Source organism: Schistocerca nitens, chromosome 5, assembly GCF_023898315.1.
Source record: "Schistocerca nitens isolate TAMUIC-IGC-003100 chromosome 5, iqSchNite1.1, whole genome shotgun sequence".
In the NCBI taxonomy this organism is placed as follows: Eukaryota; Metazoa; Arthropoda; class Insecta; order Orthoptera; family Acrididae; genus Schistocerca; species Schistocerca nitens.
The window spans coordinates 743746333-743763301 of NC_064618.1; the positions used below are offsets into that span (position 1 = coordinate 743746333).

The following is a 16969-nucleotide window of genomic DNA, read 5'->3' on the forward strand; positions in this document are numbered from 1 at the left end:
AGAAAAGAATGCGTCATTGGCAATGCAAAAACTGAAACTTCTGTTACGGTTACACAGCATTTCTACTAAAGCATTCTTTATTCCATCTAAATCTGCTTGAGATTTTTCTGACCAATGCCATGCGGCATTCTTCTTTCATAGACCCAACTATGCTGGACTGTTAAGTGACTGTCCAGGAACAAAACCACGAAAAAACTAACAAATGCCAAGAAAACCTTTCACTTTCCATTTTATACTCGGAGCGGTACACTTTTCACTGCACTAATCAGGATCAGGTGGAGTTCGTGCAAAATGTATGAAATGACCCAAAAATTTTGTTTTCCAACGACCAAACTTTGATTTCTACAAGTTATCTCTGACTCCAGCCGGTGAAAATTTAAGTAATGTTCGATGCAGTAATTCAAGGTGTTCTTCCCGTGCAGTAGTTGCAACCAAGATGTCATCAACATATGGTGTTACCTTGTCCAGGATATCTGGTCCGAGAACTGTGTCTAGTTTAATAATACATACAGTCGAACGCACGTAACGTCCAAACAGTAAAACACTAAACTGATAACTTCTGTCAGTGTGGACAAAAGTTATATACTTCCAAGGCTCATTTGACAATAAGACCTGCCAGTAAGAACAGTAGAGACGTAGGCCAGTCAAATAGCGTACTGCATGAAATTTTTGTAATTGTTCTTCCAGAACTTCTGGTTCCGTGGGGACTAGTGGAATTATTTTAGTAATAGCAAGCACATCCAAAACTAGGCGTACTTGGCCATTATGTTTATTTACCGTGAGTAACGGACTACATTACCGTGAGTGTGACGGTTCAGTTACTCAGTTACTTTCCACTGAAGCATTTGCCTTACTTCTTGATCAAGAGCCTCTCGCTTCGTCCATGGAATGGAGTAAGATTTATGGCAAAATATGTCATGTGGCATCACGTCCACCTGGTATACATACATATTTATCACGCACGTTTTCTCCTCAATTTGGACAGGGCTTAAAATAAATATACAGTATATAATGGAATAGTCGAACCAGTTACGTGGAGACATGCGATTTCCTTTACAGCATGCTACTATCTACTCATTCTTATTTGCCGATGTCAGATACTGAAAGCGTAAAGTGGAGAGGATGTGAAATTTATGATAAGGATGTTAACGGAAGCATTTGAACGAGGCGGTCTTACAATAAATATGAGCAAAACAGAATGTCTAGTAGTGGGAGGCGTTGGAAGGGTTGTAGTACTGCAGCATGGAACTATTATAGATGTAAAGCGGTTTAAATATTTGGGATCCATTATCCATTTCTTGCGAAGCTGTTAAGCAGACGTGGAACGCTGGATCCATCAGGCAAGAGAAGCAATTAAAATGCGAAATGTAGTTCCGTGGAGCCAGGAAATATCAAAAGAAACAAGGAGGAGGATTCTGAAAACAGTTGTGGAAAGTACACTAACGTACAGTGTAGAAGGATGTCTCTGGTGGAGCTGCAGAGAAGCAGAGTACAGGCAGTAAAGATGGATGGAATGGGGAGGTCTGGATATGCAGAACAGAGTGGAGAAGGAATGAGGACGTTAGGGAGATAGTGGGTATGGAACAACCAGTTGTGCAACGAATTGAGAGTAGAGCTCTATAATACAAAGCAAGCACAGTGGCAAAAAGCAGGAGGAAGACTGGACGGCCAAGATTAACCTGGAGAGCGGGTGGGATTGGAATGATGAGGAAGAGAAACCTGAAAGAGGAAGAATGCCATTGTGAAAACTATTGGAGGGAAACGCAGGGCCGACCGGAGTGGCCGTGTGGTTCTAGGCGCTACAGTCTGGAACCGAGCGATCGCTGCGGTCACAGGTTCGAATCCTGCCTCGGGCATGAATATGTGTGATGTCCTTAGGTTAGTTAGGTTTAAGTAGTTCTAAGTTCTAGGCGACTGATGACCTCAGAAGTTAAGTCGCATAGTGCTCAGAGCCATTTGAACCATTTTGAAACGCAGGGCAGCTGCTGAAGGGTGGAGAAACCCTTAAAAGTAAGTAGTTTTTCCTCAAACACACGTAAGTACTTTTAAGTATCATACTTTCGATTCTTAAATCTCATAAAGGTTATGTAGCCATATAAGATGATTCAGTCATCTTTTCCGGTTTACGTGCATTGTTATTGTCATTTTCACCATCGTGAGAAAGATACTGAGTTATTGCCACGGGATTTAGTTGAACCCTTTAGAAAACAGAAATGTAAGAAATGGAGCGCTGGCTAGATAGCATCCACTTACGCAGTTCAGGGCCCTTGGCCCTCTGCGATTAAGATGTGGAAGATATGAGAGGAACAGCAAAAGAATGCAAATGCGGTTTCTCACCCTCTAGTAGAGAAGTGTGTGGCTGTCACAGATGTCCGGCTGCTTGCTGCGCTGTCCCGACCTTGAGGCAGGCCTGGGACGGCTACATGCGGAAACGCGAAGTGGGCGAGCCGTTCCGTCGACACTCAGGTTCGCATTCTGCCTGACTGGGAGTGGTTTATATAAGAAGCCAGACCCTATGTCATGTTAACATTCCTTTCTGTTTTGTATTTTGAAACGTTTAATAATGTGTCCGTTCTCTTCTAAAGTGGAGGCCACCTTTCGTGGCCCAAGTAACATTACTCTTTTTTTGTGATCATGCCGTAGTAATAAGATACACATATTACTGTTTCTATACGCAGGATGGCCTCGTCCTTCCGAGGAGGTACCCTGGTGGAGAAACCAAGGAGTATTTTTCTCTCTAACCTTTATCCTTCCTACTGGAAGCTAAAGAAAGAGGATCTAGGCAGCTACATTTGCCATGTAGGCCCTGTGTTCCCCGGCTGTTCTGCCTTCACTAGGACACCAATTTGATGCTTTAATGCGGAATAGACTTACGTTGGAAAAAAAATTAACTCCAGTTTTGGCCACTAGGTGAAAATGTGGAGCTGTGAATGCAAAAAAGACGTACAGAAATGTTTTCATGTGTAGTGGTTCAGGAACAGGACATGGATAGAAAAGGTCAAATGAAAAGGCGTAATGTTGATTTTATTATTGACCGCTGCTTACACAGTTCGTTCATGTGAGCACCGGAAAAGTTGGCAGCACTCTACATCTTTAAAACGACGAGTTTAACTATTGCTCGCAGCAGTTCCGATGGAGCCTCAGTAACGTGTTTCTTTATACTGGCCTTCAGATCACGTATAGACCGAACGTGTCCCTGGTAAAGGCGTCCTTATAGATATACAAGAGCCACAAGCCACGTGGATTCAGATCATGTGGTCTTGCGGGCCAGGCATCTGAAAACAGATTAGATTAGATTAGATTAGTTTTTCGTTCCATAGATCCATGCTGAGGAGATCCTCGTGGATGTGGAACATGTCAACTTTTTTTTTTAGCTGAAATAACAATACTAATAGTATGAATATATACAACATATCAATTGTTTCTATTAAAAAATTCGTCTATGGAGTAGAAGGAGTTGGCCGCTAGTAAGTCTTTCAGGCTCCTTTTAAATGGATCTTTATTTGTAACTAAATTTTTTATGTTTGCTGGCAAATTATTGAAGATGAGTGTTCCTGAGTAGTGGACCCCTTTTTGAACTAAAGTAAGTGCTTTTGAGTCTTTGTGCAGATCATTTTGTTCCTGGTATTGTATGTATGAACTGAGCTCTTTGTTGGAAAAAGAGATATATTATTTAGGGCAAATTTCATTAAGGAGTAAATATACTTGATAGGCAGTGGTTAGTATACCCAGTTCTTTGAAGAGGTTTCTACATGATGTCCGTGAATTTACTCCACAACTAATACGTATTACACGCTTTTGGACTCTGAAAACTTTTGTTTGACTTGAAGAGTTACCCCAAAATATTACACCGTATGACATTATGGAATGAAAGTAGGCAAAGTATGCAAGCTTTTTAATTTTTATGTCGCCTATGTCTGCTAACACTCGAATTGCTAATACAGATTTGTTAAGGCGTTTCTGCAGTTTTGTGGTGTGCTCCTCCCAACTGAATTTATTATCAAGTTGTAATCCCAGGAATTTAAGACTGTTAACCTCTTCTATCTGCTCTTCTTCATACTTTATGCATATGCTGGGTGGATACCTCTTACAGGTTCTGAATTGCATGTAGTGAGTCTTTTCAAAATTTAATATCAATGAGTTGGCTTTAAACCATTTATTAATATCCATGAAAATATCATTAGCAGATCTTTCTAGAACTACACTCGACGTACTATTTATTGCAATACTTGTGTCTGCAAACAAAACGAACTCTGCTTCCGGCAGTGTAACTGATGAGAGATCATTAATGTACACAAGGAAAAGCAATGGCCCTAATATGGATCCTTGTGGGACACCACATGTAATTTCTTTCCATTTTGGTGATGACTGATGACTTAATTCACTAGTCCCCTGTACTGACACCCTTTGTTTCCTGTTAGCTAGGTATGACTTGAACCATTTTGCAGCACTGCCCGTGACACCATAGAATTCTAATTTATTTAAAAGGATGTTGTGGTTCATACAATCAAACGCCTTTTACAAATCACAGAAAATACCTGCTGCTTGTAATTTGTTATTTAATGAATTAAGTACATTTTCACTGTAGGTGTAAATAGCCTTCTCGATATCAGAACCCTTCAGAAATCCAAAATGTGTTCTTGATAATATGTCGTTTGTGATCAGATGGTTGAGAAGCTGCCTGTACATTACTTTTTCTAAAATTTTTGAGAATGCTGGCAAAAGTGAAATCGGTCTGTAGTCTGATGGTATCTCTTTCCACAGAGATGCGCTCTTCCAAAGTAGGAACCACTTGTTGCACAAGGAGGGTTCACCTGCAGGCATCACAGTGCACATGACAGGCCCTCTGGGTGTGTTTCCTTCACAGAGGAATGGACCGAGAATGAAGGTGCTTGTGAATCAACACTACACAGTCACATATGGCAAGTTAAGTGGCTCTCCATGCACAACACGTGATTCAACAGTACCCAAAACTCGGCAGTTGTAGTGTAAAATGTGCCTCGTCACTCCACTCAGTAGTGCCGGCCACATCTTGTCAACTTCGATAGGTGTCAAAAAACCGAAGAGCAAATTCAGAACGTTGCTGCGGACCTTGAGGTTGCACTTGCCCACCGTCTGGATCTTGTAATGGTCACAGATTAACATAGAGCGCAAAACTTTCTGTAGTGTTGACCATGGCATCCACATTTCTCGTGACACTGCCCGAGCACTAGCACGACCTGGGACAAGTGTTGCAAGGTCAGTTACATCAACAGCAACCTCGTCAATATTTTTCATCGAGATAGGACGCCTTCCTCTTGCAGGTGCTACGAGGGTAATCCAAAAAGTAAGGTCTCCTATTTTTTTATAAGTACATAGATCGGTTTATTTCTATAACGGTTTAATCAGTTTACAACTTGAACATTTAGCTATTATTCGACATAATCACCATTTCTGTCGATTCATTTTTGTAGAAGCTGTGGCAGTTTTTGTATGCCCATGTCATACCAGCTCACCGTTATGCTATTCAGAAAGTTATGAACCTTTTCTTTAACCTCGTCGTCGGAGCTGAATCGCTTTCCGGCCAAATGTTCTTTTAACCTAGAGAACAGGTGACAGTCACTGGGCGCCAAGTCGTGACTATAGGGTGGGTGGGTGATTATGTTCCACTGAAACTGTTGCAGGAGAACAGCGGTTTGCCGAGCGATGTGTGGGCGAGCGTTGTCATGGAGAATGTGTAAGCCCTTGCTCAACATTCCTCTTCTCCGGTTTTTAATTGCCCGTTTGAGTTTTTTCAGAGTCTTACAGTACCTGTCAGTGTTAATTGTGGTCCCAGCGATTCAACTCTGACGACGAGGTGAAAGAAGTGGTTCATAAGTTTGTGAACAGCAGCGAACTGGTATGACATGGTCATACAAAAACTGCCACAGCGTCTACAAAAATGCATCGACAGAAATGGGCATTATGTCGAAAAATAGCTAAATGTTTAAGCTGTAAACTGATGTAAACCATTGTAGAAATAAACAGGTCTATGTACTTATAAAAAAATAAGACACCTTACTTTTGGGATTACCCTCGTTCTTCAAGTTCACCCTTGTTGCCGAGTTTTATCATCATCATCTTTAAACCATTTAATGACATCGGGCCTCTCCTCAGACCCTATAGTCAGCGAAACTCTCTCAATTCAACACTGTAATTGATGCCGTTGACGTAAAACTGTTACACTAACAGCGAACAGTCTTTCTTCTCGATAGACACCGTGTCCACTCACGTTACGGCATGTCAAATGACAGCGTGCATTTCGTAACTTCATACAAACAATGTACAGCGTCAGATTTGCACCTGACTGCCCCAACTGAACTAATTTTTTTTTCCAGCGCAAATCGCTTTCGCATTAACGCTTTATTATATCTACCAATTTTTGGTGCAATACGATAATTACAGCTTTCACTGGATCACCGTGAGTAGCTGCACTTTAATTATAAATACCCGGTATGTAGGTTTGGCACAGGCTGTTGCTTATTCCAATTATACGCTTTATTTCATTTGCACTTAGGTAATTTCGTCCTCTCGGGTCCAAACCAAGGTCCCGATAATAACATAACGTAGATTGTATCAGTCTCAGTCAAACGAAGAAGCAATTGACCAAACCAAAATATGGTATGATACTGTATTTTATGTCTCTTCGTACAATGTTTGTGCATCTACATACAGACTGTGAGCATACATACTGTCTTTTCGTTGCAGTAGAGATGACATTACATGTTGACGTCTCCATACTGTTCCTTACACGCGAAAGAATAGGACGGAATTTTTGTGAGATATAACTAGGACGTATGGTGCTATTTCTTTCCCATCTGAAGCCATCCACAATTTGTGTCATTCTTATTACTAGGGGATTGAAAATGTTCTAGGTGGAGAAATTAACAAACTAGAAATAAAATAAAGTGTTTATTTCGAACAAACATCCTAACGCTGAAAACTCATTTATCGTTCCTCAAATGAAATGTAATGCGGTCGTAGAGTAAAGCAAAAAGGATGCGGAAAAGATAGTTCCGCTCAAAATCTAGCGTCCATTCCGAACAACGGTACATATCCCCTACACCGTGATGCGCGAAGATGGTTGGCGAAGATGTACTTGGAATGAAGCTGGAATGGGGCCGGCTTCTATCCAGGGACGAATGAAGGATACATCTGATGATCATCGTAGAAGTGTATAGAGGCAGGAAAGTACCAGTGAATGTAACTCACATGTAGTAGGTCCAGCAGAAAGACTGGTAGGCGATTTTTGGAGCTACTGTCAAGTACGGTTGTTTGTCGCCTCTCATCGCTGCCGGCGTGAATGTCAGGGCTGTACATCAACGGGACATGGCCGTCCAATGTAATATCTTAACCAACAGTCGATGTTTCGGCAACAGGTTTGTCTTTGGTATGGCTCTGAGCACTATGGGACTTAACATCTGTGGTCATCAGTCCCCTAGAACTTACAAGGAAACCTCCCCATCGCACCCCCCTCAGATTTTGTTATAAGTTGGCACAGTGGATAGGCCTTGAAAAACTGAACACAGATCAATCGAGAAAACAGGAAGAAGCTGTGTGGAACTATGAAAAAATAAGCAAAATATACGAACTGAGTAGTCCATGTCGAAGATAGGCAACATCAAGAACAATGTGAGCTCAGGAGCGCCGTGGTCCCGTGGTTAGAGTGAGCACCTGCGGAACGAGAGGTCCTTGGTTCAACTGGTAGCTCAGCGTATTCGCCGGCACGGTAGCTCAGCGTGTTCGGTCAGAGAGCCGCTTGGCCTCTGTAATAAAAAACTGAGTGGAAGGATCAACCACCGAACTTGAACAGGATGTCTTGCGACGTCCGCAACGACCAAACACAACGATCAATAACGAAAAAAAAAAAAAAAAAGCGTGTTCGGTCAGAGGGTTAGCTGCCCTCTGTAATAAAAAAAATTGAGTTAATCGATCAACAAAGAACTTAAACGGATGTCTTACGACGTCCGCCTCGAGCAGATGCAACGAACAAAAGCGTACAAAAAAAAAAAAAACTCTTCCCTCCAGTGAAAATTTTTATTTCTTTATTTTCGCAAAGTTATGATCTGTCCGTTCGTTCATTGACGTTTCTGTTCACTGTAATAAGTTTAGTGTCTGTGTTTTGCGACCGCACCGCAAAACCGTGCGATTAGTAGACGAAAGGACGTGCCTCTCCAATGGGCACCGAAAACATTTGCTCGCAAGGTCATAGGTCAACCGATTCCTCCACAGGACAACACGTCTGATATATTGTATACGACATTGGTGACGGCATGTGCGTCACATGGCAGGAATATGTTGTCGACCCATCTAACTTGTACACTTGACGAATGGGTAAAAAGATTCTTCTACCTTGCCCGATTTAGTTTTTCTTGTGGATGTGATAATCACTCCCAAAAAAGTGATGAAAACATGAGAGTTTGTCACATAAACTGCAACAAATGAATGCAACAGTTTCACAGTCGTACAGTTTTCCCTGTGCTCTGTCAAAACATATGTTTTTAACGTTTTCAAATTTTTCCGTGTGTAGACCGTCAAATCCTGCATGTGTCCAAGCAAATCTGAACATGTCCTGGAACTTTGGAGAGCGAAGTTGATTATGTTTGTGTGTCTGAACTTTGATAATTGTCTGAAAATAAAAAATGAAAATTTTTCACTCGAGGGAGGCTTGAACCGAAGACCTTGCGTTTCGCAACTGCTCACGTTAACCACGGGACCACGGCGCTCCTGATTTCATAGTATCCTTTATGTTGTATATGTTGTGCATGGACTACTCAGTTCGTATATTTTGCTTATTTTTTTCATAGTTCCATACAACTTCTTCCTGTTTTCTCGATTGATCTGTGTTCAGTTTCTCAAGGCCTATCCACTGTGCCAACTTGTAACTAAATCTGAGGGGAGTGCGATAGGGAGGTTCCCTTGTTAGAACTACTTAAACCTAACTAACCTAAGGACATCACACACATCCATGCCCGAGGCACGATTCGAACCTGCAACCGTAGCGGTCACACGATTCCAGACTGAAGCGCCTAGAACCGCTCGGCCACACCGGCCGGCCACGTTTGTCTTCCAGTATGATAATATATGAGCACACTGCGCTCATTTTGGGTAGAGCTTCCTCCAGAAGGCTTGAGTCAGCCGGAGGGAATAATGGCACCTGGTATTTACTGAGGTTCATCCGGAATGGTTGGGACTTGTTCACACTTTTAGTGCGTCGTCACAAGAACTCCCCTCATACACTAGATGACAGGTGGAAGGGAAACGATGTTCTGATTCACATCATAAACAAAGAGTGGGACAAACTTTAGCGCCGACGTCTCCACCACAACGTCCACAGCAAACCAAGAAGAAGTAAAGTACGTTACAATGCAGGTGTAGGGTATTTAATGTTACTTGTCATTCTGCAGCTGATTTTGATTCCATAAATGTGCAGAGATGTACGCTATCGAGAAGACTGACTCTTTTTGGATATTGTTTTGTTTTTATTTCACGGTAAAGGTATTTTTGTTATAGTTATGTAAATCTTATTTTGTTATTCCTCGTTCCACTTCAACACAATACTCGTTCGTGGGTATTCAAATGGTAGACGACTTCTCTTAGTGGTTTATAGTGTCAACTACAACTTTACGCGACTTACACATGAAAGAAAACCGTTGTTCTGTTTCTCATTATAAATGAAATGCGTAATTATAATGGTAACCTAAAAATATACACAGCGATCAGAGATTTTTGCGATGAGATAATCTTTCCAATTGCTAAACACAACTAACAGTATTTCCAGAAGCGCAGGCCTCACAGACTATACCTGTTAGCGCGTATCGTACCACACAGGTTTGAGGTTGCTCTATCGATTGTTTCCATAAAATCACTATTCAGGCACCATTTAGTGTATAATGAGAACCAAAATGACGTCGCGAGAGACGCCTCCGGCTCTCTTCCTGCTGTCTGACTCCATCCACACAAAACAGGGGCAAAGTTGAGTACACCTTCAGAAATTTCAAGAAATGTTATTTAACAAATAATCAAAAATGTTATGTGCTGCCCGGAAAAATGTTGCTCAATGAAAGTAAACAGCGAGTAAAAATCGAGATTGTGTTGAAATTTCAGAAATCAGCGACACAGACTTTTCATATGGGATGAGAACCGTATGAAGGTGAGAGTGTAATGCGTACTATTCCTGTCTTCGAATTGCGTAAAAGTCTTTCAGCAGGCAGGAGCTCTGTAGATCATCATGATCAACAAAACTGGGGGCACTTGTCAATAATCGACAATTACATTATGAAAATTGCAGGAGCAACATGTGAAGTACTGAGTTTGAATGCAAGTGGTATTGCGTACATTTTGCGTGTGTGTAGAGAAGGTGGTCGACACACATCTGCATTTAACAGAGCAGTTTACGAATATCGCGACGAAAAATGCTGATAAACAGGAAAAAAGAGGTGTATTCTGACCTTTATGAATGGACTATGTAAGGGACAAGCTTTTAAAACAGTACCTCTTATTATAGATGATAACACGTAGATTTTTGTGTGTGGCGTAGATTTTTGTGTGTGGCCCAGAAAACAAGAGGCATCAGAACTTTTTATATTTTCTATAAGCGAATAAATATAGATATATCCGTCCGCATTTCGTGTAGGATCGTCTTTCACAAGATGTAGTTCACTGAGTCATGAGAGGACAGACGCTGAAAAACAAGGGAACTGTTATATTCATCCGCTGAAACCAAAGCAGTTTGGCGTACTTATAGATTACTGCTTCGTTCGTACTTTAGGAAGTGCTTAGAGAGTAGTACTGAGAGGAAAAGATGGTCAGTTATTTCCTTCATGAAGCTTCTGAATGATGCGACCAAGGCTGACGAATAATAGGGCTTGAACCCGTACCAGGACAGGCAGCCTGAGTAAACAAGACAGGTTAACTCCGCTACGCAGGGTAAAAATCAAGGGAAAATCAGCGTAAATCTCAACGTCTGGCCCACAAGTTACTCATCAGTGCAAAGCCTAAAAAGGAAAACTACAGCGACCGTGTCCTTCATGGAGCAGTTCCGACATGCACCTCATATGGCTACGGAAAGCCATGAAACAACAAAATACGTATATCCATCTTATTCCTTCCGGTTACGATTATCCTGGTTCAGCTGCTGACACACGTCTTAGGTAAAAACTATATCTACAGTGTGGGTGTGCAAGTGAATTCTTTCTGAAAGTGACGGAAGTACTCGTACAGCTCTGAAGAGTGCCTGAAAAGAATAACACCCGACGTCTGGTAAGGCGTTTTCAGGCTGCCTAAAATTGATCTGACGAACATAATCTGAAAGTATTCAGTGTTAGTGGAAAATTTAGAACCTAATGATTGAAGTAATGCACCTTTCATCGTTTGGTAGGCCGTGAAACATAGTGTATTATTGCAGCATCTAGCCGAAACATTCATCAACAATAGGCAAAGCAATGACGTCAGAAGTCGTTTCCAGGGAAATCACTCAATGTATTGTCGTACAGCTATAAAAGAGAAAGCGCTGGATGTTTTACACTAGAGACTCGCAGGCATAGAGATGGGAGGACAGCCTGTGGTAGTGTACAACCAAGCCAAGAGGGCATCGCATCGTTAGCTTTTAGTAGTGTACAAGGAAACCAAGAGAACATCGCGTCGTTGCATTTTAGTAGTGTATAAGGAAGCCAAGAGGACATCGCGTCGTTGGATTGTAGTAGTGTACAAGGAAGCCAAGAGGGCATCGCGCCGTTGGATTCTAGTAGTGTACAAGGAAGCCAAGAGGGCATCGCGTCGTTGGATTCTAGTAGTGTACAACCAAGCGAAGAGGGCATCGCGTCGTTGGATTCTAGTAGTGTACAACCAAGCGAAGAGGGCATCGCGTCGTTGGATTCTAGTAGTGTACAACCAAGCGAAGAGGGCATCGCGTCGTTGGATTCTAGTAGTGTACAACCAAGCGAAGAGGGCATCGCGTCGTTGGATTCTAGTAGTGTACAACCAAGCGAAGAGGGCATCACGTGGTTGGATTCTAGTAGTGTACAACCAAGCGAAGAGGGCATCACGTGGTTGGATTCTAGTAGTGTACAACCAAGCCAAGAGAACATCGCGTCGTTGGATTTTAGTAGTGTACAAGGAAGCCAAGAGGACATCGCGTCGTTGGATTCTAGTAGTGTAAAACCAAGCCAAGAGGACATCGCGTCGTTGGATTTTAGTAGTGTACAACCAAGCCAAGAGGACATCGCGTCGTTGCATTTTAGTAGTGTACAAGGAAGCCAAGAGGACATCGCGTCGTTGGATTCTAGTAGTGTACAACCAAGCGAAGAGGGCATCGCGTCGTTGGATTCTAGTAGTGTACAACCAAGCCAAGAGGGCATCGTGTCGTTGGATTCTAGTAGTGTACAACCAAGCCAAGAGAACACTGCGTCGTTGGATTCTAGTAGTGTACAACCAAGCGAAGAGGACATCGCGTCGTTGGATTCTAGTAGTGTACAACCAAGCCAAGAGAACACTGCGTCGTTGGATTCTAGTAGTGTACAACCAAGCGAAGAGGACATCGCGTCGTTGGATTCTAGTAGTGTACAACCAAGCCAAGAGAACACTGCGTCGTTGGATTTTAGTAGTGTACAACCAAGCCAAGAGAACATTGCGTCGTTGGATTTTAGTAGTGTACAACCAAGCCAACAGAACACCGCATCGTTGGCCAAGAGGGCAATGCTAAACCAGAGGGCAATGTCGAAGCAGTGTGCAGAAGTTCCTCAGGTATGTACCGATGTTATTTAGCCACATAGCTCCCATCTGCTGTTACAAACTCATTCCATGACACGTTTGCCGATCGACAACAGTGCTTTGTGATCGCAGGTTGGAGCGGAGATGCTGGCCTCAAGTCGCGCTAACTTTCCCTGCTGGGGGAAGACGCTGCACCTTCGAGTACACAAGCTGCGACGGCACCGGGCGTGTTCGTCGTGGACGGGGCCTCTCGAGGTCCTGGGAATCCTCTGCCCAACTTCCTGATGGCGCTACCGTTGCTGACGGAGTCTTAGATTCAGCTGCAATAAATCGAATGTTACCATGTTGCTTATCAAATAAATGCAATAAAACTGAATACTGAATCTTGAGTTTAAGTTTCTCAGTACAGATTTATCTTGACATACTAAAGATTCTCAGTACAGATTTAGCTGACGCACTGAGAGTGTGATAAAAGTGGATACTGATTCTTGAGGTTTTTGTAAACGCAGTACAGATTTAGCTGACACATTGAGAGTGTGATAAAGGTGAATACTGATTCTTGAGGTTTATTTAAAAGTACTGAATACAGATTTATCTGAAGTAATAAGACTGTCACCAAGGATGTACCTCAGGGACTGCACAGCAGGCGAGTTTCACACGATAACGAATGTTATAAGGAAAGCGTGACATTTGCCTGTCGAACTGAGCCTAAGCCAACAAAACCTTCATAGGAATTACCTGAAAAAAAAATTGGCGCTTATGTTCTATGTTGGCATGTGATAGTACTCTTTTATATGGTAAGGTAACTGCATGGAGAACCAAACGCACGTATTGCCTAAACACAGGCGAAGGGGTCGGCTCCATTACACGAGAACAGATGGAATACCAGCTTTGTAACACTGTTTACCAGGACCTGACCGACTTACAACCTAGCATCTAAAGCAGCTGCCTCAGATAGGTGGATGCCACATCGTAGCTCTCTTCAGTGACATACCACGAACTGGAATCTGTCCATATAATGAAAACATGATGAGGTAGCGGTTATTCTAAAGACAGGCAAATATCCGAGACTCCTGAGATTTATCGACTGATCAGACTACTGCCCGCGGCCGCAGTTCAGATTGAGAGGGTAGTACTTAGAGAGATTTCAATGCCATGTGTAAAGCAGCTAGCAGGCAGTGCACGACAGAAATTCGCAATGTACTGATTACCACCTCGAAGGCGTAAAAGATATATCATTAACTTTTCGTTCGTTTGTAGGTAGGCCTACTTGGTAGTGACTGACATGGGAATCCCCGAGCAACACTACCGTAGCCGGTAGAAAAGCCAAAATAAAATGGCGCTGCCTGTCTCCAGTTTAACAGTTGTTTCGAAGTAATGAAATTTTATGTCTACGCAGTCGAAATCATTGTAGAGAATTCATTAGTATACCATGGTTGTGTAAGAGTCCGCAAGCTTCCGAATTATCTTCCATTTAGTTTAATTAGTGATTTATGCTCTACATTTGGTTTAGTTCTCACGATTCCTTTAACTTCTTCATTCTTCAGACTCTGGTTATCGCGTCAGCTGATTTGTTTATTCGGTATTGGTGCTATGGTGTCCAAGTGCCTGGATGTGGTGATTCGTGGACGCCGCGAGTCTCATAAAACTATCATATACAAACGGAACGTCATTCCCTGAGTATTATTTTGTGTTTCGGCACGGACAGTCCAAGATGAACAATCTCTGCGGTTTGTGGAAGATAGAGCCGGCCGAAGTGGCCGTGCGGTTAAAGGCGCTGCAGTCTGGAACCGCAAGACCGCTACGGTCGCAGGTTCGAATCCTGCCTCGGGCATGGATGTTTGTGATGTCCTTAGGTTAGTTAGGTTTAACTAGTTCTAAGTTCTAGGGGACTAATGACCTCAGCAGTTGAGTCCCATAGTGCTCAGAGCCATTTCAACCATTTTTTTGTGGAAGATACTATGGAAACAACGGAACTCTTGGAAATGTTTGGCGTCTCTGCCGGCACGTCTCCCGCACTTTTTACTCCCGGTAAGGATCGTATCCCACATCTCCGCCGGCCGAAGTGGCCGTGCGGTTAAAGGCGCTGCAGTCTGGAACCGCAAGACCGCTACGGTCGCAGGTTCGAATCCTGCCTCGGGCATGGATGTTTGTGATGTCCTTAGGTTAGTTAGGTTTAACTAGTTCTAAGTTCTTGGGGACTAATGACCTCAGCAGTTGAGTCCCATAGTGCTCAGAGCCATTTGAACCATTTGAACCACATCTCCTTTCTTGCAGCGTTCTTATATGATGCTATAAATGTAGGTCACCCTTAAGGTGCACGTACATTTACTGTTATTTGCTATAATTTGCCGTCTTTCTTAAAAGAAGCGTAGAAAGGGACGAAGACTGTCTAAAAACGGAAAGAAATGAACTGCGATGTTTTCCACTGTATGATTTTAACGCCTCAGCAACCACGCTTCAAATACCGTCTAAAACGAATTAATTACTAGGAATATGATTGTAGGAAAAAAAAAAGGTTCAAATGGCTCTGAGCACTATGGGACTTAATACCGGAGGTCATCAGTCTCCTAGAACTTAGAACTACTTAAACTTCACTAACCCAAGAACATCACACACATCCATGCCCAAGGCAGGATTCGAACCTGCGACCGTAAGGGTCGCGCGGTTCCAGCCTGAAGCGCCTAGAACCGCTCGGCCACACCGGCCGGCTATGATTTCAGAGATGATTTCTACATTTCATATTATGCAAAACGCCATGCAGAGGGCAGACACTTATTTCGTTGTAATATTCTCACGGAACGTCCGCAAGAGTGACATTAAACGGGTGACTTCCTCCACGTGTCCACATATGAGGTCCGAACCTCTGCACCGTTTAGATAACCTCGCAGCGACTGTAAATCGCTTCAAATGTACTTTCCTTATACAACTGTAATGTGCCACAGCAATGCCTAGGCGACGTGCATGGCGTCGTCGCTAGCGGCGCAGCGTTCCTGTGTATTGCAGTTTGAAGGCTATTGATACTGATTTCGCACAGTTCAATAAACAACAATTAATTGGAGGTCCAAATGTGTTTCGTGGACTCCATTTGAACTTTACATGTGATGTACAAGCAGTTTTTGGAGGTAGTACATGGCTCACGCTTGCTGTTGTATGGGGCAACCATGCAGATTATGGTGGCCTTGAAGCCTTCCCAGATGCAAATATTTTGACATGGAAGACATGGAGTACAGCAGAGACAACAGGACTTTTGGCTAAACAGCCTTATGGGACACTTGTTCCTAGTATGCCCTTTGTGTTGAGTACTAGAAAGAAGAAAAAATTAAATGCAGATGAGTACCTGTTTATATGGGCCAATATTGGTAATGGAAATTGTAAAATAAAGATCAATGGTGATTGTATGTTATATTACAGACAATAAAGTTTGTCGGTTTTAGAATGTATTAATTTTGTACGTATTAATTTTAGTGAAAGCTTGTATGAAAAAGTAAATAACATTTTTTTTTTAATTCGGCGCACATGCTGTGGCCGAAAATGTGCATAATGGTCTATTACAAAAATACACTGCCTGACAAAACATTGTTTCGCTCAGAAGACACGGTCAAATTCATAAAAGATGGCAGTGTAAGTGACAATGCACAGATGTTGAATTTTGACAGTACTGTTCTGCTGAAAATCCTAAAATGGTAAATGGCTGTCCGGAATTACTTTCCTATGGAGTTCTGAAAAATGCTTTAAGCTGTCGAAAAATTTCTATTATCTAGAGACTGACTTACAGTATTAGTTCCGCTTAGAATCCTCATTTTATCAGCCTTTTCATCATCCTCCTAAGAACAGAGGTGTTATCACGTACAGGTAAAATTACATTCTACACCTTATAAGAAGCGTTTCTGATGTATTCTTGAAACTTATTGTCTCCTATTTTTTCCAGATTTTGCTCAGTTGATTACAAAATATTTGCAACTAAACAGACTTTTTTTATAATTTTATCGTTGAGGTTCCTCAAGAAAGATACAAATCTTCGGAAACGGTAATCAATTGATAATTATCATTGGAATTGTTGTATACGAATGTGCCATAGCGTTCACCGACCGCTTATTTTCACTCAAAATTATAAAAGCGCGGTTTTCACGCAGTTCCTACACGAAATCTGACTGCTTGGCTTTGTACACAGCATTTTAAGGGTTAGACGAAGCTTCGTCTTACTTCAGATACGAATTAATCACATGTAATTTTTCTT

General features: G+C 42.3%; 1 protein-coding gene across 1 annotated transcript in view; it reads left to right on the forward strand.

Moving 5' to 3' along the window:
- Positions 1-9923: 9923 nt before the first annotated feature.
- The window catches only part of LOC126260692 (thioredoxin domain-containing protein 2-like), a 90077-nt gene continuing 83031 nt past the window's right edge, over positions 9924-16969 (forward strand). Inside the window, exons 1-2 of the mRNA XM_049958028.1 lie at positions 9924-9988; positions 11721-12762. Coding sequence (XP_049813985.1) covers positions 9924-9988; positions 11721-12762 — 1107 coding nt within the window. The remainder of the gene's footprint in view (positions 9989-11720; positions 12763-16969) is intronic.